We start from the raw sequence: 24,012 nt of genomic DNA, 5'->3' as shown, positions 1-24,012 counted from the left end.
TTTCATTTTAGTTTATTTGGTTCTTAAATCTTTAAGTTTTAATTTAATTTGATGTCTAATTAATCTTATATGATCCTCCAGTAGAGTTCAGTGTAAGGAAATGATGGCGTGACATTGAACTTATGCTGACTAGACTTCATTGATGTGTATTTTTAAGATTATATAGATATTTGGTTTTTTTTTTTTTTTTTTCATACTAAAAAACTATCAATTTCAAACTCGAGGACCAATTAAAAATCAAATTCAAACTTCGGAGATTAAACACATTGCTTTTGAAACATCTTGATCAAATAGAAATTAAGGTCATGTTTATATGATGGAAAAAGTAATATTTGAATGATAATCTGAAAAGTGACCTCAATGAATTAAAATTGTACTGACACGTGAAATTTACTATCCGGTATGTAATAAAAAAATGTAAATTGATTGACGAGTGAGGTAATCAATCCATTTGCATTACCGTTAACAATTGTTACAATATGAGAAATATGAATCAGTCACATTTATTGTAATCGTTATTGTTATCATTACCTTTATCGATACCGTTTAGTGTCATTATAACAAATTTATAATTCTCATACTATAACAAACATTAACAATAATGCAAATTGATTGATCACCTTTCACTCATCAATCAATCTATATTTTTTTTATTAAATATTGGACGCATCAAGCGATTATGACCCATTACGATTGTTTTATCAATAGAATTTCATTACGGTTACATCAATTTTCATTACGAATCGGTAAACATGACCTAAATTCAATTTCAATACCATAAGTCTTAGTTTTGGCAATTAACGAACCAACAAGCCACCTGCTTGATGAGCAATATATATAAGTAATTTATATCTTCAACATCAGAGTTAAAGAAAGTGTTATATGAGAAAATCCCAAAGCTCTTTAATCTTTCGTTCATTTTCTCATTTTTGTGTGAAGAAGAAATTTTTCCATACACAGCTAAATTATAAACACATAGATGAGCATGAAAATTACTTAAAACATGTAAAGTACAAATATCATATTATAGTTTGTATTGTATTGCATCGTGTAGCAAAAAGGATCTGGTGATTAGAAGTAGTAAAATCCAAGCAAGACAAGGCAAGCAAATCCTCACAATAGCAAGACAAAAGAAAGAATCAAGAACAGCAACTGAGAGAACAAACCAATCTTAGAAACGGGAGTGGCTGTTGATCCTACTGCTGGCGCAAAACTTCCTTCTGCTGTGCTGGTGGTAAGAACAACGACGACCCAGTTGTCTTCAGTACCAATGCCGATTCCCGTGTACTTGGTATCGTTAAGTTTACCCGAGTACTGAGATTTTGTGAAGTTAGTAAGAACAAGATCAGCAACACGGTTTGGAACACAAGCAGGCATTATGGTTCCATCTCTTGTGTTGGAGACATTCAAATTGCATTTGGCTAACAGGTTTGGAAAGTCAGAAAACTGAGGTTCTGTTCCAGATATTGTGTTGGAACCTGTGGTGTTTGTACAAGGTTGATTTTTGAATTTCTCAGCAATTTCTTCGGCAAGGCACTCTGCGTTGTCGTTCTCAACCAGTGCTGTCAAGTTCAAGAATTGACGATAACTGTTGATGCCTCTATGAAGATCATCGTCTGTAGAAATTTAGTGGCATCAATGTATGTCCAAAGGGAGATTGAAAATCAGACATAATGCATTTAAAGGAGCTGCCTTCCACAGAATCAGCTCCCAGAAATCTATTTAAGAAAGCAACCAAATTATGAACAATGCTTGTTTGCTCTTTACAGTTCTAAGAAAGGAAAACACAAACAGACAAAGCTATAAATTTTGTGAAATATACAAGATGAATATTCACTGCCATATCAAACGATACCAGTTTCCTTATAGAGTGTGCTAACAGTAAGCCCTGTTTGATAATCTTTTAGGGGGCGTTTGAAGCAAAGATTATCATAAGATTATAATAACCACCTCTTACTACGGTAAATACTATTTGAAAACTCCCAATTAGCTAAAGTAAATACTATTTCAAAACTCCCATTTGCTACAAAACTCCATTTGCTACACTCTTGATCAAAGTATTCTAAAATCTAGAGACTGATCATGGGTAGTTGTAAATTGTAAAAGAACCTGCTATGCTATGCCATGGATGCATAAAGGAAGCAGGTTGTTGTAGTAACAATCCCAAGGTTATGCTAAACTGGAAAAATAAAAAAGTTACACAGATCAATAACTTGGCAGCCATGGTATCCTAATTTGATTTCATAAACAAGATCACGAATCTCAAAACAGCCATCTAAACCCATAGTGATCTCCATGCAGACCAAAAAAACACTCCCATTACAATAGATAAAAGACAGCACATTAATATTTCACAGTGCTACTAATTGTGATTAGGTAATTCAATTGTTCAGTTCTTCTATTGAAGGCTTATATGCCAACAATGCATAAATTAACGAGAATTACTCAGTGAGTCTCACCCTCTAGCCTCTACCATCGTTAAGAGACAGACCATTAGAAGCACAAATGTAAAAGATAACCCATCTCATGTGAATCCACCTAATCCAGAGCAAGGAGAGGTCAAAAACTAAGAACAAAGAAACAAAACTACAAAAGAAAAAGAAAATGCTACCCATTTCAAAACACAACGTGATCAAACAGAATCTCCCAAGAACACAAAACCCCAGCATATAAACAATCATTAACGAACCCAGATCTCAAATGACAATGCATGATAAATCAAGATCTAAATTCAAAAAACAAACTAGGAGTCTTTGAATGTTCATTAAAGAATTCAGTTAGAATGAAAGAGAAAGAGAAAGAGAAAGAAAAGAGTAGTACCGTCGCATTGGACAGGGTGATTGGAGAGGAAAATGGAAGCAAGAAGCAAAGGGAAAAGAAAACAGAGTTGGGTTTTCGCCATTGTTGCAGCAGAAGAAAAGGGATCGAAATGGAAGCCGGAAAATGCAGAGAAAGAGATATAAAGAAGGAAGTTCTTAGGTCTGAATAAGTTGTTGGTAGATGGGGATAGGCCTTTTTTGTTAGAGTGGATGTGAAGTTACTTCAAAGGCTACCGCCAAGAATACGACTGCGTTTGGTGCGCCTTTCAGAGGTCCCACAAAGATTTTCTTGAAAGGTTGCTCCCTTCCCATGGTTTTTTGTTCTTTACTCCCCTAATTTATTGTTTTTTTATATAGGATTGCACCCATTTTTTTAAAAAAATATATATATTTTCGATTTGTATTCCTTTACAACATGTGAAAATAATTGTTTAATCAATTTTTATAAAAAATAACTTTGAGGTCAAAATAAATACAATTCAAATGATAGAGTGTTTATACTATTAATTTCGAAGTCAGAGATTCGATTTTCTCATTCTACGTATTTAATTTAATATTTTTGCAAAAAAAAAAATTAACTTTGAAGGCTTATATCCATATACCAGTTAATCTATATACATTTTAGTTTAATTATTCCATTTTGAAATGTTATATTATAACGTTTTAAGTTTTTTTTTCTTTCTTTGGACCACAAAATTGCTATTTTTGTCCTTGTAATCTTACATCTCTAATCATTTAAAGACATAGATATATGAATTTTCGATAACCCCTCTAGTTTTGAGACAAGACAAAAGAATGGGGGCATGGGCTACCTCATCATCTCGATCAAAAGCCTTTTTTTTTAGCAGCAGTTGTAATATAACAATTAAACTAAAAAAATTAGCAAATATAATGCAATACAAAATAATTTATAAATATAGTAAAATTTAGATCTAATTCTCAAAATCTATAATATTGCTAAGAGAAGTCCATCAGTGATTGTTCAAACTAGGGTTTTGCGCTCTAGGGGCAATTTTGTCTTTTTCATTGTACCCTGTTCTCTATTTAAGTTGTTGGTCTACTGTATTCCATTGTATCAGTTTCTAATAATAATTCCCTTATCCCATGGTTTTTCTCCCTAATTAGGGTTTTTCACGTAAATTCTTGGTGTGCTATTTTCTTTTCCCTACTCTTTTTTTCATCATAGTATCAGAGCATGGAGACGAAACCCTGGCCACCATTGAGAAAAATCCAATAGGAGAATCCAAAACCAATAACTCAGATATAACCACTATTATCCAAAAAGCCATTGATAGATACTTCCAAACCATTCTTCCCCACTTCCGTGAAAACTAGTCGCCACTGCCCTATCCACCGCCAACCGTTTCCATCGAGCCAGCTGCCTCCCTCGAAGTCCCAACCGCCAGCTCCCTCGAAGACTCATCCACCAGCCGCACGCGAACGAAGTCCCAATGACCAGCGACTAGCCGCGCGAAACCAGTCCTACCAGTCCCAGACGATGCCGACCGAAGCTGTGGAGCACCGATCTATTATACCCAGGACTGACTAGACCAGATCTGCGATGCCCGAGCTCCGATCTGCTATTTCCGGCGCCGATTAGTCCAAATCTGTGATGCCCAACGCCGATCAGTCAAGTTTCCGTCCTTCGAGAGTATCGTCGGCCTTCTCCTCTCAGATCGGAGCCTCATCCCAGTTTTTTCCGCACCAAAGGACAGATGAAAGAGGTATGGGTATTTTCCAGCTGGGTATAAGCAACCGAATGGAGCAGTTTTCGCCAAGTATGGATGAGTTTGGAGGGGGCGAGTCTTCATCATACCACCAGGACCAAGGAAATATAATCAAAGATCAAGTTACCCAGTTACAATTGCAGATTAAACAACAGAACGAGATGTTTCAACAGCAGCTTGCTGCTATTGAGGAAGCCATGGGATCGAAATCCAAAATCCAATCAGATCTAAATCCATACCCTGAAAACTCAGTAACTTCGTTCCCTACTTACTCCTCAAATTTATGTTCTGGAACTATAGGCAATTCTTTTGGAATTATTATAGGGGAAAAGTTGAATGGTGATAATTACTTGTCTTGGTCCCAATCTATTAAAATGACTCTTGAGGGCCGTCATAAATTTGGATATCTGACAGGTAAAATACCAAAACCAAGGATCGGTGACCCCCAAGAGCGAATGTGGAAAGGAGAGGATTCTTTGTTGAGATCAATTTTGATTGGCAGTATGGAACCTCAGGTTGGAAAACCTTTATTGTATGCAGCTACAGCCCGTGATATTTGGGAGACAGCCCAAAAACTCTACTCCAGGAGGCAGAATGCCTCACGTTTGTATACTCTACGTAAGCAGGTCCATGAATGCAAACAGGGAACGATGGACGTTACCGCTTACTTTAACAAGATATCTCTGTTATGGCAAGAGATGGATTTGTGCTGTGAGATGATCTGGAACTGTCCTTGTGGAGGAGTATTACATTATTAGTCTGAAGAAACGGATCGCGTGTATGACTTTCTTGCAGGTCTCAACTCTAAATTTGATACAGTGCGCAGTCGTATACTAGGGACCAGACCTATACCATCCCTAATGGAGGTCTGTTCTGAAGTTCGCCTGGAAGAAGATAGGTTGAGAGCCATGAATAGTACACCTATAACACCAAAAAATTCCACTGCTTTCAAAACATCAGGCCCGGTACAAGATAAATAGAATAGTAAGTCGCCCCCAGTGTGTAAACATTGCAAGAAACCCTGGCACACTAAAGATCAATGCTGGAAACTCCACAGCCGACTGCCTAATGGTAAGAAACGACAACCAAGTCGGGCTCTCATAGTTGAATCTGTTACTGAAGATACTCAGACTCAGAATCAGGAAACTACTCAAAACACTACTACAGTGGGTGTAAGTGCAATCGCTTATACAGGTACTTTTCAATCTTTTGGTCTTGTGAATATAACTAGTAATAAATCGTGGATATTAGACTCAAGAGCCACAGATCACCTCACTGGTTCTTCTGATTAATTTTTATCTTATCAACCTGGTGCTGGAAATGAAAGAATCAGAATTGCAGATGGGTCCTTTGCTTCTATTGCTGGAAAAGGACGAGTGTCACCCTTTGTCGGCTTAGTACTCCAAGATGTGTTGCATATGCCAAAAGTGTCTTACAATCTGTTATCTATTAGTAAGTTAACAAGAGATTTAAAGTGTTGTGTTAGTTTCTCACCTGATGATGTTGTGTTTCAGGATCTGACCTCGGGGAGGACGATTGGCACTGCCCGGCATGACAGGGAACTCTATTTCCTTACTGAAGAAACTTCCTTTAGGCTATGTGATAAGACTAGTTTGTTTTCTTCTCATTTTTCCATTTCTGAAACTGATTATATGTTGTGGCATTATCGTTTTGGCCATCCTAATTTCCAGTATATGAACTATTTGTTTCCTCATCTTTTTCGCAATGTTAATATCTCTAAATTGAAATATGATATGTGTGTCCAGGCAAAACAGCCTCGTGTTTCTTTCTCTTCTCAGCCTTATAAGCCGTCTAAACCGTTTACTCTATTCCATAGTGATGTCTGGGGTCCTTCACCAGTCACTATCATAACTGGGAAGCGTTGGTTTGTAACTTTTATTGACGATCATACTCGTCTAATCTGGGTTTTCCTGCTGACAGATAAATCAGAAGTCACTTCAGTTTTCCAACAATTTTACAATTCCATAGAAACCCAGTTCAACGCTAAAATTGCTATTCTCATAAGTGATAATGGTCAAGAATACCTTAGTAACACTTTACGAGAATTCCTTACCTCCAAAGGTGTTGTCCATCAGAGTTCCTGTGCGTACACTCCTCAACAAAATGGAGTGGCCGAACGGAAAAACCCCCACCTAGTCGAAGTTGCCCACTCTCTTATGTTGTTTACCTCTCTTCCCTCTTATTTGTGGGGTGATGCTATCCTGACAGCATCCCATCTAATAAATCGCATGCCATCCCGAGTCCCAATCTTTCTACATTACCTGAACCTGAACCCATCCTTGATGTCAGTGTCAACACCAACACACCCATCCTCCCAACTGAACAAGTCCCTTGGATCACATACTATAGAAAGAATCTCAGGAAAGAAATAGCACCACCTGTCATCTCTCCAGCTCCAGTTCATAAGTCTAAACAGAGATCAGTTCCAGGTACTAGTAGTTCTATCCCTGATCATGATAATAAATGTGATAATACTGATGCTTGTGTTGAAAATGTTGAGAGCAAAAGCAGGGAAGATAATGCCAGCAAGGATGTGATTGAGGTTGACGATGGTGCAAAGACAGATGAATGTGTGACTCTTGAGGACATGGTAGAACCTGGAAAAGAAGCCTCTCTTATTCCCACTGGAAAAAATGTTGAGAGTGGGAAAATAACAGAACCGGAGGGAGAATGCAGTATGTCAAAAGAAAATAAAGATAGAGATGAATCCCTTGATCTTCCGATTGCCCTGAGGAAAGGTACGAGATCATGTACTAAATATCCGTTGCAAAGTTACTTGTCCTATAGTAATTTATCTCCTGAGTTAAAAGCCCTCACTACAAGCCTAGACACAGTGGTGATACCAAAAAGTATATACACCGCATTGGAAAGTCATGAATGGAAAGCAACAGTTATGGAAGAAATGAAAGCCCTCGAGAAAAATCATATGTGGGATCAAGTCAATCTTCCAAATGGTCATAAAGCAGTCGGATGTAAATGGGTATTCACAATAAAGTATAAGCCCGATGGAACTGTTGACAGATACATAACAAGATTAGTGGCCAGAGGTTTTACTCAGACATTTGAGGTTGATTATTCAGAGACTTTTTCGCCAGTTGCAAAGCTAAATACAGTTCGGGTCCTCCTTTCTATTATAGTTAATAAGGATTGGCCCCTTCACCAGCTTAATGTGAAGAATGCTTTTCTCAATGGAGAACTGGAGGAAGAAATCTATATGAGTCCTCCCCCAGGATTTGAGAAACAGTTTGATCACCGAGTTTGCAGATTGAAAAAGTTCTTATATGGGCTAAAACAATCACCAAGGGCTTGGATTGGCAGATTTACTATGTTAGTAAAATCTCAAGGATATAAACAGGGTCATTCTGATCATTCTCTATTTACTAAAAAGTCTGTATCCGGGAAAATTGCAGTTTTTATTGTTTATATTGATGACATTGTTATTTCAGGTGATGATACCTCAGAGATTAACTGATTGAAGGCAAAGATGGTTGAGGAATTCGAGATCAATGACCTTGGAAAACTAAGATACTTCCTCGGAATGGAAGTAGCTCGATCAAGAGAAGGAATTTCAGTTTTCCAAAGGAAGTATACTTTGGACTTGCTCAAGGAAACAGGTATGACGAGGTGCAAACCAGTTGATACCCCTATAGAAGCCAATGCAAAGTTAAATAATATGAGTAAAAGTGTTCTAGTGAGCAAAGAAAGATATCAGTGACTTGTTGGAAAATTAATATATCTTTCTCATACTAGACCTGACATCTCTTATGCAGTAAGTATGGTAAGTCAGTTCATGTAGTCACCATATGAAGAACACATGAGGGCAGTAGAGCGCATTTTGAGATATCTGAAAACTTCTCCAGGGAAAGGCTAGATATTCAGGAAAACTGAAAAACGATGTATCGAAGCTTACACCGATGCTGATTGGGCAGGATCTGTAGTAAACAGGAAATCAACATCAGGATATTGTACCTTTGTGTGGGGCAATCTTGTTACATGGAGAAGCAAAAAACAAGGTGTTGTTGCCAGAAACAGTGCTGAGGCAGAATACAGAGCCATGAGTCAGGGAATTTGTGAAGAGATCTGACTTGAAAAAGTCTTGAACGACCTTGATCAAGAGCATACCAGCCCAATGAAACTCTACTGTGATAATAAAGCAGCCATAAGCATAGCAAACAACCCTGTTCAACATGACAAAACAAAGCATGTGAAGATTGACCGACACTTTATCAAGGAAAGACTCGATAGTGGCAACATTTATGTTCCTTATATTCCCTCCAATCAACAAATTGCAGATGTCCTAACAAAGGAGCTTTCCAGACAGTTGTTTGATGCTTGTGTGAGCAAGTTGGGACTTATTGACATCTACGCCCCAACTTGAGGGGAGTGTTGAAATTGGGGTTTTGCGTTCTAGGGGCAATTTTGTCTTTTTCATTGTACCCTAGGGTTTCCCTGTTCTCTATTTGGTCTACTGTATTCCATTGTATCAGTTTCTAATAATAATTCCCTTATCCCGTGGTTTTTCTCCCTAATTAGGGTTTTCCACGTAAATTCTTAGTGTGCTATCTTTATTTTTCCTACTATTTTTTTCATCAGTGATAAAGTCATATATCTGATAGGAGTCTGTCATCGATATAGTCTATCATATAGATTTTGCTATATTGTTATATCCTTGATTATTAACCCTAAAGTGCTATGCATTGCAATTAGTCTTTTTTTTTTTTTTTTTTTTTTTTTTTTTTTTAAATCAATGTTGTAGGGGGTTTCACATACATGGAGGTAGGAATTCGAACGTCCAACTCTCAAAATCTATGATATTGCTAAGAGAAGTCCATCAGTGATAAAATCATATCTCTAATAGAAGTTTGTCATCGGTAGAGTCTATCATATAAATTTTGCTATATTTTTAATTCTTTAAAAATGTTGTTATACCCTTAATTATTAACCCTAAAGTACTATGCATTGCAATTAGTCATTTTTTTTATTAATATTTTGGGGTGTTTAACATACATGGAGGTAAGAATTCAAATGTCTAACCTCTTGATTGAGAAATATATCTTAACCAATTGAGTTATATTGAGATAAGCTATAAAATCATTCCATATGCTATATGTATTTTCTAAACAAAGTTCATGGGATAAAATATGGTTTTCTTAGTTATCTTAATAGTCAATTTGTTTCATCGGTCTTGCCATGGGATTTCAGACATGAAAGGATCAAATCCCAAGCGGAAGCGTGTGATCGTCTTGCAATTTTATTTTCGATTTTACATAAACAAAATACGGTATAAAATAATAATATAATGGATAAACCTTACCTTTGTAGATTCCTAAATTCTTCACGATTCCCTTTGCATCTTCTCCGGAACGTCTCTTCAATGATCAAGGGACACCACCACAAGTGAAATCATGTTATTCTTTAGGAACCCAAGAATTGGATGTGTGATCTCTAAGCTAGGTTCCCAAGAATTGGATGTGTGGTCTCCAAGCTAGGATCCCAAGAATTGGATGTTTGGTCTCTAAGACTTAGAAATAGGGTTGGCAAAAATCCCCACGAGGTCGAGTCCCCGCCCCGACCGGGGATGGGGGTCAAACCGGGGATTATAATCGGGTCCCCAGTGAGGATGGGGAGGGCCTCGCCCCGTCCCCATCCTCGATTAATTTTTTTTTTTTTAATATATATAACGGGGATGGATCCCTGCGAGGACCCGTTTCCCCAACGGAGATGGGGAGAAATACCTTGCGGGGACGAGAATAGGGAGTCCTCCGCCCTGCCCCGTTCCGGTTGCCAACCCTACTTAGAAGAGGAAGAAGAAGTAGTAGAGAAAAGAAGATAGGTTTTTTTAGAGTAGTAGTAGGAGAGTAAGATTCATAATTCCCAATTCAAATGTGTCACAAACATGGGCCATGAAGACTTATTTATAACGAGAAGGGGTGACTCCCTTCTCCCAGTCTTACCTATTACCATTCTAGTTCTAATTTAATTAAATAACCATATATATTAAATCTAATTTAATATATAATAAATAAATAAATAAACATCACATATTTATTTATCTCTACTTTTTAAAAAATAATTAATTAACTAGTAATTAATCAATTAAACAACTATATTAATCATATTTAATATAGAATTAATCAACATATAATTATCACATATTTATATGTATACATCTATTTAATATTTGAATTTTATTCAAATATTTTTCTCTCTTAATTATAGATCACATCTATAATTAACCATATATATTAATCTCACTAATATACAGTTGATTTGAACAATTCAAACCATTCCTCTTATATATCCTTTAGTGAGCCAACAAGAGAACCTTATGGACCTACAGATTAGAAGCTCCAATGATATAGCTTAATTAATTAAAAATTTTAATTAAATTAATCAATTTTCATTAACTATCGGTCAATCCACTAAAGATTGATAGCTACAGCCTTCACATTGTAGATTTATTTATGTGTCTATGGATATAACCAATCAACAGTGAGTCGAACCTTCACAAATTGCTCATAACTATAGTTGGGTCAAAATACCGTTTTATCCCTGTAGTTACATCTAACTCCTTAAATACCACTGATTCTACTAATGAACAAATAGTTTATAGTCCAACTATAAACTAACACATCTCGAGCCAGTGAGAGGTTGAGGCCTCAATATTCAAGACTCGGAATCAACTATTAAGGGAGCATATCTACTTTCCTTAAGATCGGGAAAGGAGTGAATCTCATCTTGTGTAGTTGTGTTCCCAGCTCTTTACTCGGACAAGTCCCCAAAATGGTAGGTTTATTGAATCTACTAACAAGACTACTCTCGCCCATACAAATCAAATGATTGCCCTTATAAACAAGAGTTCACAACTCACTCAGGATTAAGGTCAAGTCACTTATGGGCATCCTAGTAAAATGTAAATCTCTTCCAGCAACGGTGTTATATAGAGAGATTATTCATTTCGCGGCCTGGTCTTATACAAACTCTTTGTATAGAATACCCTCGCTTATATGTATTCACATGAACAATATGATCAGACCATTTGTAGCACTTTACAATAATTGTAACATCTACAAAACAAGTCGTATTCGTAGTTTCACTAGGATAAGGTACCCAATCTTATCTCTCTACTACATACCGTTTAGGTTATCACTTAAATGTGATCTACCTATATGTCTCCACATATATGTTTAAGTTACATAAAATAACATTAGATCTTAGTTTATTGGATTGATTTAATGCAGTCTAAACATTAATAAAATACTTTTTATTTTATTATCTTTACAAACTACAATAAACACTCGTTTTAGGACATTAACTCTAACAAAATAGACGTTTGATACTTTATTTGTTTCATAGAATTTCACCTTCTAAAACCCAAGATATTATTATCCAGTGAAATTCAAAACCCATCAGACACAGGATTTCCAATACCCTTCAAAAAAATGAGATTTTTATGTTGGAGAGATGAACAATAAAAATATAGCTTAATTAATTAATATATATTCATTATTAATATTAATTTCAATTAATTATCAAATATAAATATATTATTTAGACTCAAGAAATTTTAACCAGTACATTTACCATTAATATTTTATGTTATATTAACTATTTGAATATAAAATTTTCTTATTAATTATGTTCTAATTAATATATATTTAATTAATTACTTTTAGTAATTAAATTAATTTTAATTATTGTTCAGCATAAAAACAATAATTTACTTTTATTTTAAGTGATTTAATAATTAATTAACATTACAATATATTAAAAATGATAAATTTAATTTATGACTATATAAATGGTTCTTTTTACATTTAATTAAGTAACTATTTAATTCTGATTTTTATATACAAAATTCGTAAATCGATCACAAATATTTAACTTCTAAATATTAATTATTTTGAATATTCAGATATATACATTAATTATCACAAATATTTATATTCAATATATTTAATATCTATATATATAAAACAATATTTTCGATCCATAATAAAAATGTAAAGAGTTATTAGAAAATTTGGAGAATAGATAGTGTGATAGTAAAGGTGTCAACGTTGAGAGAAACTAGTGAGAGAGAGGTTGAAAGAAAGAGGTTGGATTGAAAAAAAATTTAGACAGGGTTTTACTTTAGAGGACAAAATAGTAAATTCATAATTCTAAAAGTCCTATAAATCTTTTAAAATAAAAGTAATCCAAAATGTATTTAATATTTTTTTGGGACTGTTTTTGGCATAAATAAACCAAAAGCCATGAGCCATATTCTTTTGGGAAGACACTAGAGATGGAAGAGAAAGCTAGATTTCTTGAAAAAAGAAAATTGGTGGATGAAATTGAATTTGGATAAAGTGGACCCAAATCCTTATGTACACACATGCGTATCACTCAACATACAACCAAATACAAAAACTCCATTGCTATCTATATATCTGATTCTTTTTCCCTATCCACATCAAACACTTCCATTCTTCTTCTTCCTCATTGATAAAGCATTGAACCAGAATATGGTAGCCTATGCTGCCGCGCACTTGCACGGTCCAACGACATTGCAGAAAATCAACAACTCCAAGTTGCAGGTGAGGTTCTGTAATGGAGAATTCATGGGGAGGAAGCTTACATTGCAAGTACAGAGGAAGCAAGATGTTGATTACATTCCAAATCTCAAAAGGAAAGTTTGTAACTCGTCTCTTATTGCCAATATAGCGGTTGAATCCAAGGTGAGCTAATGCTAGTCTCTTTCAAATTTTGTTCTATGTGTTTGAGAGAAACAATCTTCATATATATCACTAGCATTTGAGGTTTTAATGGTGTGGTTCAATGTAGTTGAGGGGATTGAACATGGAAAAACGTGATCCGAGGACGGTGGTGGCGATTATACTGGGAGGTGGAGCGGGTACTCGTTTGTTTCCGCTCACTAAGCAAAGAGCAAAACCGGCGGTGATTATTAGCTCTTTTTGAGTTTCTGTTCTTATTGGATTTCTTGTTTATGTCTTGTCTTATCTTCAATTTTCCATAAATTTTAGGTTCCAATCGGCGGAGCTTATAGGCTGATTGATGTGCCGATGAGCAATTGCATTAACAGTGGAATCAACAAAGTTTATATTCTCACACAGTTTAACTCTGCATCACTTAATAGGCATCTCGCTCGCGCATATAATTTTAGTAGTGGAGTCACCTTGGGAGACGGTTACGTTGAGGTCATTTCTTAATTGTTCATGTCAATTCATCGTTTTGCATTTTTCTGGTGAATAAAAAAGACAGGTGAAGGATTTCGATGAGATTCTCGTTATTATGGCTATAGGTTCTCGCGGCGACTCAAACTCCGGGAGAGGCCGGGAAGCGGTGGTTTCAAGGAACTGCTGATGCAGTACGACAATTCCATTGGCTTTTTGAGGTACTTAGAAATTAGAAATTAGAATCACTTTCTTTGTTAAAATTGCACAAATTAAAAGTGCATAAACTTAGCTATGTTAGAGAAATACAAACATTAAATGCATTTTCAACCATTTTTATTTGTATGAAGCACTAATTGGATTTTTTTTTTCAAAACTAGAGCATTATCATCATCTTTTTTCAATTGAAAAGTTGGTCGGTTGAAAACTTAAACAACATAGAGTGTTCATATGGATTTTCTTTCGTTACAATTTCTGAAGGGAAATTAGGATGGTTCACCGCATCAGGAAATCCTTGAGTCTCCAAACAAAGCCCCGCATGAGCTTTATAGACAAACCCTCCTTTTCCTGTCACATTTGTAAGCCCATTGCCTGTGTAAAACTGTAATCCTTCGGCGGTGGTCCACAATTCCAATACTCGTCCGGACTTCCTCTCTCGTAGAGTTGCAGCTTTTTTCTTTTCTGTCCCCTTTAATCCATCAAGCACATAGTAAATGTCAAACCCATTTGGTAATTTGCTCATATTGTTACCGATGATTTGAGGTGTCAGAAAATCATAGGGCGTTCCTTGAACGGCCTTGATTTCACCGGTAGGAATCATCTGGTTATCTACTGGAGTGATTTGGGACCCAAAGATTTGGACCTGGTGAGAGAGAATATCCCCACTAGTGTGGCCACCAAGGTTCCAATAGGCATGTTGCGCTAGGTTCACAGGAGTTGGATGATTTATAGCAATAGCTTTCATTTCTACAGCTAAATGTGTTTCTGAGAGGAGATAATAGCTCACTGTGGCGGTTAAGTCTCCTGGAAATCCTTCTTCTCCATTGAAACTTCTGTAAGTAAAATTAATTTGAGGAATAGGATCTTCAGGATTGTAATTGTTTACTTCCCAAATGACATGACTGAATCCTTTGGAGCCACCGTGAATGGTGTTGTTCCCATCATTTGCTTCCAATCTATATACAGTTCCATTTAAGGTAAATCGAGCATTACTTATTCTATTAGCAACTCGTCCAACAATGGCACCGAAGTTACCTTTTCGCTGAACGTAATCCTGTATTGAATCAAATCCAAGAACGATATCAGCTAGATTTCCATATTTATCTGGTACAACAACAGAGACGATAGAGGCACCATAATTAATGAATTTCACAGAAAAGTTCCCTTTCTTGAGCTCATATACCCCAATCTTTTGACCACAGACATCACCATTAACATATCCTATAAAAACAAAAAGGATCACTTGGAAAAGTGTAGAGAACTTTCCCATGATTTCACATGGAAGTACGAAGCTGAAGATTGTCTTTTCTATGAACAATTGCGGATTTTTCTTTTCTTTTTTCAAGTTGGCATTAATTGTTTTAACTGATTAACAATTTAATTGGGATGTTTGGGATTAGGATTTTTTTTTTTCTTTTACTTTTTTTTCGCTATGTAACTCCAAAGAAACGCATTTGAAAGAAATTGTCTCTCTTTTGATCGTTAATTTTTATTCAACTATCTTGTATATTTTTTTTAATTTATATTTTCTTTTATTTTCTTTTTTTAGAAGTTATATTGTTCCATTAATTCTCTAACTTCAGTTATTTTCTAAAAATTATTCCTTCAATTCTTCAATTTTCTCTTTCTTATATTAATTTCTCTCCCCCTCAAAATCGTTCTTAAATCTTAGGAGACACATTCTAAAAAGTTTTTCTTTTACGTGCTTTTTATTTATTTATTTATTATTATTCAACTTGTTTTTTTTTTTAATTAAAATCTGGATATATAACATAAATCTGGAAAAAAAAAATAGGAGTTGTGTAAGAGTGTGTTTGGTTTAATTTTGAAAATAAATTATTTTGAAAAAAAGTTAGATGTTTAACAACCACTCAAAAGAACTTTATATATATATATACATATATTATCAAAAACGATATTGAAAACTGTTATAAACCTATGCTGAGTTGTGTTATGAAGTAACTAACATAATCAACTAGACGGATATTTTGTAGGTTCATTATTTTGAACTTAAATTCTTCAAGAGTTGGACTATTTTGAAACAATTTTAAAGTTGGGGAGTTAGAATGAAACTTCGGAAGTAACAATAAGATCATTTAAAACTATCTCACTAAGTATTAATTAAAATTTGTCAATGGTGTCTATGTATACCACTCTTTTTATAACTTACCATATCATAATTTTGTCTTCATTTTAATGAGAAAAAATGGATGAAACTGTTCTTTTGAGCGAGATTTAAAATGTCAATGTGTCTTCGTCAATTTTACAGGAATGTTGATTAAAATATTGATATCGATAAAAAAAAATTAAAAAAATTAAATTAATAAATAGATATTTTACACTCTTTTAAAACAATTAAAATGTTTATTATTTATATTAGGGCAAATTGTTAAACCACATTTGAAGTATGGTTTTAACACTTGTATAATTTTGAGGACTTAATTTTTAAAATTGAAAATTTGAGGATTTAATTACAATTATTACCATACTTTAGAAGTGGTCTTTGCAATTTGCATTTATATTATATTCATATTAATGCCATTTTGTTACTTATCTTTTCGTGTTTGATGATTTTTTTACGATATAATGGAAATGTCAATATTCTTTTTTGAAGGGAATGTTGATAGAAATTTAATACCATGCTTTTGAGATTTTTTTTTTTTTATGAGAATCGTATATCTAACTATGAGATTGACAATATAAAATTTATGTTGAGTTAGAGACCATTTTAAAGTTCAATACAAGTGAAAATTTTTAAATTCTAAGATAAGTAAAACGACAATGATTAGGTGCACCTAATCCATATATCATTTTTTTTATTACATAGTAAAAAAAATTAATTAATTTCTTTAAAGAAAAAATGCAACCAAAACATAACCCAAGACTTTTTTTTTTTAGAAAATTGAATTATTTTTAATACAAATATCAATTTATATCCCTAAATTTTGGGGATTATATTAATTTAAACCCTAAACTAAGAATTGCATCAATTTAAACCTTAAATTTTGGAGATTGTATCAATTTAAACTCTAAATTTTGGGAATTACATCAATTTAAACCTTATTTTGATTTTAATTTTTATGTAGAGAAAATGGGGAGTTTGGAATTAGTGCACCTAATCATTTCCATTTTAAAAAAGAATTTTGTGGGGCATAAGATTTTTTTTATACTTATTCTTTGGGAAGAGACTTTACCATTAATGACTCGCCTCCTACCAATGTATGAAATCACATAAGTAATTAAATTTCATATATTTATGTGGATAGCAATCATTAATCATAAAGGGTATGTGAATAATTGATATCCTTACAAAAAGAAACTCATGGCACAAAGATGCAGTCTAGGAAAGTTAATTTGTAAACAAAATCCACCTTAGAATTAAGTTAAAGGATATTGAATAGAACATAACATTGGGGATGCAGTCATCAATGAAGGAAGAAGAGAATACAATATCTGAAAGAGCTACTTCCTTATTTTACTGCAGGATGCAAGAAGCAAAGAAATTGAAGATGTGTTGATTCTTTCTGGGGATCACCTCTACCGAATGGACTACATGGATTTCGTTCAAGTAAGAAACAAAATGAGTTTGAGTTCAACCCTTTTTTTCCTCTCTTTTTCAATCTTTTCTGAACTATTGAATTTTTTGTCCCGATCATCAGAATCATCGGCAGAGTGGTGCGGACATCACTCTTTCTTGTATTCCAATCGATGACAGGTATGCTGGATCACATTAGTTCTTTACATTCAGGTTGGTACCTTCATCTTCAATTGTAGTTTGTAATAATACTATCAATTATTTTATCTTCATTCCTTTTTGCTCAGTTTGTTTATGAGCCTCTAGATTTCTTTACATTTCAAGGGAAATAATTCTTATATGGGTGTATGCCTTGTATCTTTTTTTAAATGAAGTCGAGCTTCAGATTTTGGGCTAATGAAGATCGACAGTAGCGGAAGAGTTCTTTCATTCAGTGAAAAACCTAGAGGGAAAGACCTGAAGGCAATGGTAATAACATAAAAACAGTACTACAATATATGACTGTGCTTTTTGGGGTGTGCTTTTTGGGGGGTTTTATACGGATGACCCAAATTTTTTTTTTGGGAAAAATGAAATTTGCTCTGCTTTTTTAAAATGAGTTTTTAACAAAATCTTTTATCCACGTCAAATTTGAGTGAAATTAACAAAACGAACTTGTGCTTGCGAAAAAGCTCATCTCGCTCTTGCTCCCTTTCTTCATTCACAAATCGCTCTCCTCTCTCTCACTGTCTCATTCTAACATTCTCTTTCACTATCTCATTCTCTCGCTCTCGCACTATTGTTCATTTTCACCCTCTCGTCCTCTCGCACTCTGGCTTTGCCAAAGTTGGTCAAATCTGCTCTCCTCTCTCATGGTTGGACCAACTCCAATGGACTCACTGGAATTGGTGCATGGTTTTGCTGAAGTTGGTCGAGCATGAGTAGTTGTAATCGTGCCAGAGAAAAAGAAGGAAATAGAAAAAAGAAAGAAAGGAAGAAATTTGAAGAAAGAGCAAACTCGTAACTTCCCTCGTCCATGACATTAGTAGAAGGTCATTTAACATTATTAAATAAAGTGGGGCATTTTAGATTTTACATTTTGGGCTCTAAAATCAGCTGGAATTTTCTCAAGCATTTTTTTACGGGCTTAGAAGCTAAAATGGTAAAGTTTGTTAACATATACATGTTATATATATAGGAAGTGGACACAACAATTTTAGGATTGTCAAAGGATGAGGCACTGAGAAAGCCATACATAGCTTCTATGGGAGTGTATGTCTTTAAAAAGGAGATACTTCTAAACATTTTAAGGTATCAACCACTTTTGTTTCTTACTAATAACCTAGCATGTTTTTTGGTTTATATCAATTTAAAATATGAGACTCTAAATGCCAGAAATTGTTTGCGTCAGATGGCGCTTCCCAACCGCGAATGACTTTGGATCAGAGATAATCCCTTTCTCAGCAAGAGAATTCTTGATGAAGGTATGCCTTATTGGAGATTTTTTTTTCGATGCTTTGGCTCATCATATGCATTAGATAAGCATGAAGTTCCAACTCAAAACCAGTTGGTTATGAGAAGAGTAACCTGTGTATCACAATATCTTATAAAGATTGTGATAAGATCTCTCTATCTTTTCGATGTGGGATCTTCAGCTTATACATGCCATTGCTTGCTTCCTAAATTTCATTGATTTAGAGTATGCAGAAAAACTAAGTTGGTCTTGACTTTTGAATGTATAGTTTGGTTGTTGCACTGGCATTGTTGCTCTGCTTGAAGTTTATCAATACATGTTTTGTAGGCATATCTATTTAATGATTATTGGGAAGACATAGGGACTATTAGATCCTTCTTTCAGGCAAACCTTGCGCTGACTGAGCAGGTATGTATCTACTCATTCTGCTATCTAAGAACGCATGTTGATGAATTCAAGTAAAGTTCTGAAGTAAGAAAACAAATAATTGAGGCTCCATTTGATAACAACTTGTATTTAATCTTCTGTTTTGAAAATTTATGTTTGTTTTCTCTCAATTTCCTTACTATGCTTGTCATATTTTTTTAGAGAAATATTTGAATTCTTAGTCAGAATTCTAAAACAAAAACAAGTTATTCAAAACTATTGTTTTTAGTTTTCAAAAACTTGACTTGGTGTTTGAAAACTTGGTAAAAAGTGGAGAATTAAACAAAGAAAATTATAGGTGAAATGAATGTTTATAAGCTTAGTTTTAAGAAATTAATGGTTATCAAATGGGGCTAAACCTTTTCTTATAAAGCAATCCATACAAATCAGTGTTATGCAGTTAAACATGAGTGAAGTTGAAGCTTGTTTTCCTGTTACCACTTCCACTTTTTTTCATTATTAAATGCTGTTGTTGGAAATTGATACTCAACTTGTCTACTCAAGTCTATATTATTGAACATACAGATGTACTTTAATTTCTGAATTGCATTTTATGTTTTAAAGAGAAATACTTTGGTACATCTTGAGATGCACTCATCTTTATGTATCACGCTCTTATCACACATATAAACTATTTCAAAAAAGGAGTAAAAAGAATTTGCAATGTGAAAGATTATGATTTGACAATTTAGTGAGATACATAAAATAGATGCAGCCCAGGATGCACCGAAGTATTATTCTTCCATATATATTATTGTTCGAGAATAATGCGAAATTTATATCTTTCAGCCACCAAGATTTAGTTTCTATGACGAAACAAAGCCAATCTACACTTCAAGAAGAAACCTACCTCCAACAAAGATTGACAATTCCAAGGTTAGCAGTTGAGAAAATCGAATGAATACAATCTTGTCAAGTATGGTTTTATCTCTCAAAATGGCAGACTCACTTCATTCAACTTTGTCTTGACTAACTTCTGTTCAATATCTTCAATTTTCATGCAGATTGTCGATTCAATCATATCTCATGGATGTTTCTTGACTAACAGTTTCATAGAGCACAGTGTTGTTGGTATCCGATCTCGCATAAACTCTAATGTGCACCTCAAGGTTTGTCTACATCTCACTCTGTAAGAAATACCAACAATTCAATTTGGTTAACGTGTGCGTGTCCTGACACATGTCAGACACATAATTAAACATTCCTGGCACAAAAAAATTGTGTTAGACAACACTACACACTAGTTTTACAAAGTCAATATGAATCCGGCTCATGCTTCTTAGAATGGAAGCTTGTTTATCAGTATTGCAAAAACGCATTTCTCTCTAACATTCATTTTGACAATTGCAATTTTTTTACTGCAAAGTCTACAATCCCATCTCATATACCTGTTTACGTAGGGCTGTTTGGAATGACAAGAGAAAAAAAATATTTTTTCTTTTAAAAAAATCATTTTCATTTAAACTCTTTTGATAAAAACGGTTTAAAATACATTTTGAAAGTGTTTCAAATGCTATTTTTGAGTGGTAGTTAAACAGTTCGATTTTTTTTTCTTTTCTAAAATGATTTATTTTCAAAATTAAACACTTGAAAAGTTAAACCAAACACACCCGTAATCATGTCACTATCAATGATTTGGCAAAAAAAAAAAGGAACTAAAATAACAGTGCGTGGTGCAGGACACAGTAATGCTTGGAGCTGACTTCTATGAGACAGATGGAGAAGTTGCTGCACTTTTAGCTGAGGGAAGAGTACCAATTGGAATTGGAGAAAATACAAAAATCAAGTAACAGTCCAAAATCTTTCCTTTGAATTTATTTCTGTTGCTGCTTTCTTGTTCTTATTAACCACTTTACAAATTAATGATGAGCAGGGACTGCATCATTGACAAAAATGCCAGAATAGGGAAGAATGTTGTTATTGCTAATTCAGAGGTACATGCTCTTAGCCAGTTTACCTGAAACATTTTGTTCTATCTGTAGATAGATATGTTTTGAAAAATCTTCTTACCTACCAGACTGAAAGACCCACAGAAATATAAGGTTAAGTTTCTTATGATTAATTTAGGTTTAAATAGTAGGTTGGTTCTAGTACTTCCAAATGCTTTATTTTAAGTTAGATCGATGATAAAACCTGATATCCAAGTAAGAGTTTCTTAGTCCAAACTCATATAATGTTGTTACATTTCCCATTAATGTTAACATTCACCTGTTTCGCTTTCCATAAATTTTCAAGTCCACAAGTGAAATAGTGGTTGCCAAGATGAGCAATAGTTTAGTGATAATTAACATGCACTTCTTTCTCTAAGGTCAGAGGTTTAAATTCTCATATCTTACATTTATTGTATTAAAAAAGCAAGATGAAGGGAGTGTTATTATATCAATGAAAAAAATTGAATTTATAGTAACCCATCCATTTAAACTTTTGAAGGCTCCCAGACCTGGAGATATCAAAAGTTTTTTGGTATTAAGCACACTCAAAGATTCAAACTTGAAGCCTCTAAAATCAATATGACCAAAAGACCCCAAAATCTTGGAAATAGGGCCTTCCCTTGGGCACGGTAATTTAATATGGTATCAAAACAAAAGGTCATATATTCAAGCTCCGGTAATGTCATTTCCTCTCCAAGTGAGGGAGAGTATTACAATATTGATATAAATTTATGGTAAAAACATAAATTACAGTTTCATATGATGTAATGTGAGGTTTCTTGTGTCAAACACACCTATTAAAGAAATACACACCAAAGGAAGAAAATGACTTTCCATTGCATAGTTTATAGAACAAAACATAGAAATTTGAAATAGGATTTAAGTTTACTACTAATTTTATCTTATGACGGTCGAAATGATGACGGTCGAAATGAAATGCAGGGTGTTCAAGAGGCAGATAGGTCCTCAGAAGGCTTTTACATACGCTCTGGTATTACCATTATACTAAAAAATTCAGTTATTAAAGATGGCTTTGTCATATAGAAATTCTTCTTTTCCTTTTTTTTTCTTTTGGGCTGAAAACTACTTTTCATAAATACCATGCTGGCGGAGGGGGCATTTTCCATATGTAAATGTAACATTAATGCCATTTCATCCATGTCACTCACACTTGCATTTTATTAAGAATAGGAAGTCTTCTACTTTTGTGATGGTTTTGGAATTTGCCACCAAATGAAATTCCCGTTTTTTCTTTTATAACAGTTTTGTTTTTAGTTCGCTTGTTTCAAATGATGGTTCGTTCATTTTTCTCAAAGAAACACGTGAATTCTTAATCAAATTTCAAAAAAAAAAAAAAAAAAGCAGTTATTTTCCTCCACAATTTAGCTTGAATGTTTAACGACCTTAGAAAGTAGATAATAGAAAAGTAACTTATGGGAGAAGTAGAATTTATAAGTTTAATTTTAAAAGATCTAAAACTAAAACTTGAGATCATGTTTAATAACCGTTTGATTTTTTGTTTTTAGTTTTTAAATATTAAGCATATTTTCTCCGAATTTATCTTTCTCAATTAAATTCTTAACCAAATTTCAAAAACAAAAACATGTTTCTTTTTTAAATATTGTTTTTAGTTTGCAAAAATCAAAACTTAGTTTGGTTTTTTTAAAACATGTGTAGAAAGTATATAACAAAGCAAAGCAACTTAAATATAAAAATAGTGTTTATAAATTTATTTTAAAGAAGAAATAAATAAATAAATGGGCCTAAGTGGTTGTTAAATAAAGACTAAGGGGGCAAGTGATTTGAGATTATGAAGATACCAATATTAAAAGACATCTAGACATTTCAAATACTTGGATGTAGGGGGGAAAAATCCACAAGGGGCTAAATTTTGCATTCTAACTTTAATATGTATAGTCTTTTCTATTTGTATAACTTTTTAATTTATGACAAGTTAGAGGCATCTCTTCCTTTCTTCATCGCTTCATCTTCTTTCGATATACTTTTAAAAAGATTATTGAAGTAAAAGACAATCCTAACCATTTTATAAGAATCCTAAAGTATCTACAATATGACATTAATGTGTAATTAAAATTTCTCTAAAATTATGTTGAAGTATGTAAATAAATATCTCAAAAACAAGATTGATAAATATCTTAGGTTTTCTATAGGTTCCAAGTTCAAATAAGGATAACCTAAGAAATATCTAGAAAATTTGTAGAATCTAAGACGAACTTAGGCGATCCTTTTACCTGGGCTCCAAGGATCGCATGCCTATAAATATGAGGTATAACTCTATATGTGAGTCAAGTAAAATAAAACTAGAGAGTTAGTGATGAAAAGTGAGTGAGTAAAAGAGTAATCTCTCAAGAGCGTTCGTCTTTATATATTATAAATAAAAAAATATATTTTTTTTATATTTTGAATAGGTTGTCTCTTTTCCTTTTGTGTCATTTCTTCAACAAAAACTAAATTGGCGGTATATAGCTTTTGCATACTTTATAACTTTTTAAACTTTTTGAGATTCTCGTTGTAAGCTTATTGATCTCTCTTTGGTTTTTTTAGATTATATCTCCACTCAACATTTTTATCAACTTTCTCGCATTCATGCAAATTGAATCTAATAATCTTACAATGCCTAAATCCTCTAAAAGTGAGTAGAAACATTACAATATGTTGGAAACGGCTCCCCATGCAGATAGAAG

The 24,012-nt window shown here is 33.8% G+C and overlaps 3 protein-coding genes across 3 annotated transcripts; 1 reads left to right on the top strand and 2 right to left on the bottom strand.

The window, feature by feature from the left end:
- Positions 1–980: 980 nt before the first annotated feature.
- LOC120067856 (uncharacterized GPI-anchored protein At5g19250-like) lies at positions 981–3,032 on the bottom strand. Its single transcript, XM_039019460.1, has 2 exons — positions 2,821–3,032; positions 981–1,616 (listed from the first exon to the last, which is right to left on the bottom strand). Exons 1-2 carry the CDS (start codon positions 2,900–2,902, stop codon positions 1,114–1,116), a joined length of 585 nt encoding a protein of 194 aa, XP_038875388.1. The 5' UTR covers positions 2,903–3,032; the 3' UTR covers positions 981–1,113.
- Positions 3,033–12,993: 9,961 nt separating this feature from the next.
- LOC120067946 (glucose-1-phosphate adenylyltransferase large subunit 3, chloroplastic/amyloplastic-like) lies at positions 12,994–22,564 on the top strand. Its single transcript, XM_039019593.1, has 15 exons — positions 12,994–13,287; positions 13,394–13,507; positions 13,594–13,767; positions 13,872–13,964; positions 17,447–17,530; positions 17,622–17,677; positions 17,872–17,965; positions 18,675–18,787; positions 18,888–18,960; positions 19,278–19,358; positions 20,166–20,252; positions 20,381–20,485; positions 21,056–21,162; positions 21,250–21,310; positions 22,250–22,564. The coding sequence occupies exons 1-15, from the start codon at positions 13,075–13,077 to the stop codon at positions 22,349–22,351; spliced, it is 1,557 nt and encodes a 518-aa protein (XP_038875521.1). The 5' UTR covers positions 12,994–13,074; the 3' UTR covers positions 22,352–22,564.
- LOC120067947 (galactose mutarotase-like) lies at positions 13,978–15,642 on the bottom strand. Its single transcript, XM_039019594.1, has one exon. It carries the CDS (start codon positions 15,230–15,232, stop codon positions 14,144–14,146), a length of 1,089 nt encoding a protein of 362 aa, XP_038875522.1. The 5' UTR covers positions 15,233–15,642; the 3' UTR covers positions 13,978–14,143.
- Positions 22,565–24,012: the final 1,448 nt, after the last annotated feature.

The sequence above is a fragment of the Benincasa hispida genome, chromosome 12 (genome assembly GCF_009727055.1).
Source record: "Benincasa hispida cultivar B227 chromosome 12, ASM972705v1, whole genome shotgun sequence".
Lineage (NCBI taxonomy): Eukaryota > Viridiplantae > Streptophyta > Magnoliopsida > Cucurbitales > Cucurbitaceae > Benincasa > Benincasa hispida.
Note: the sequence above shows the minus strand (reverse complement) of the source record. Positions and strands in the feature narration are given on the sequence as shown.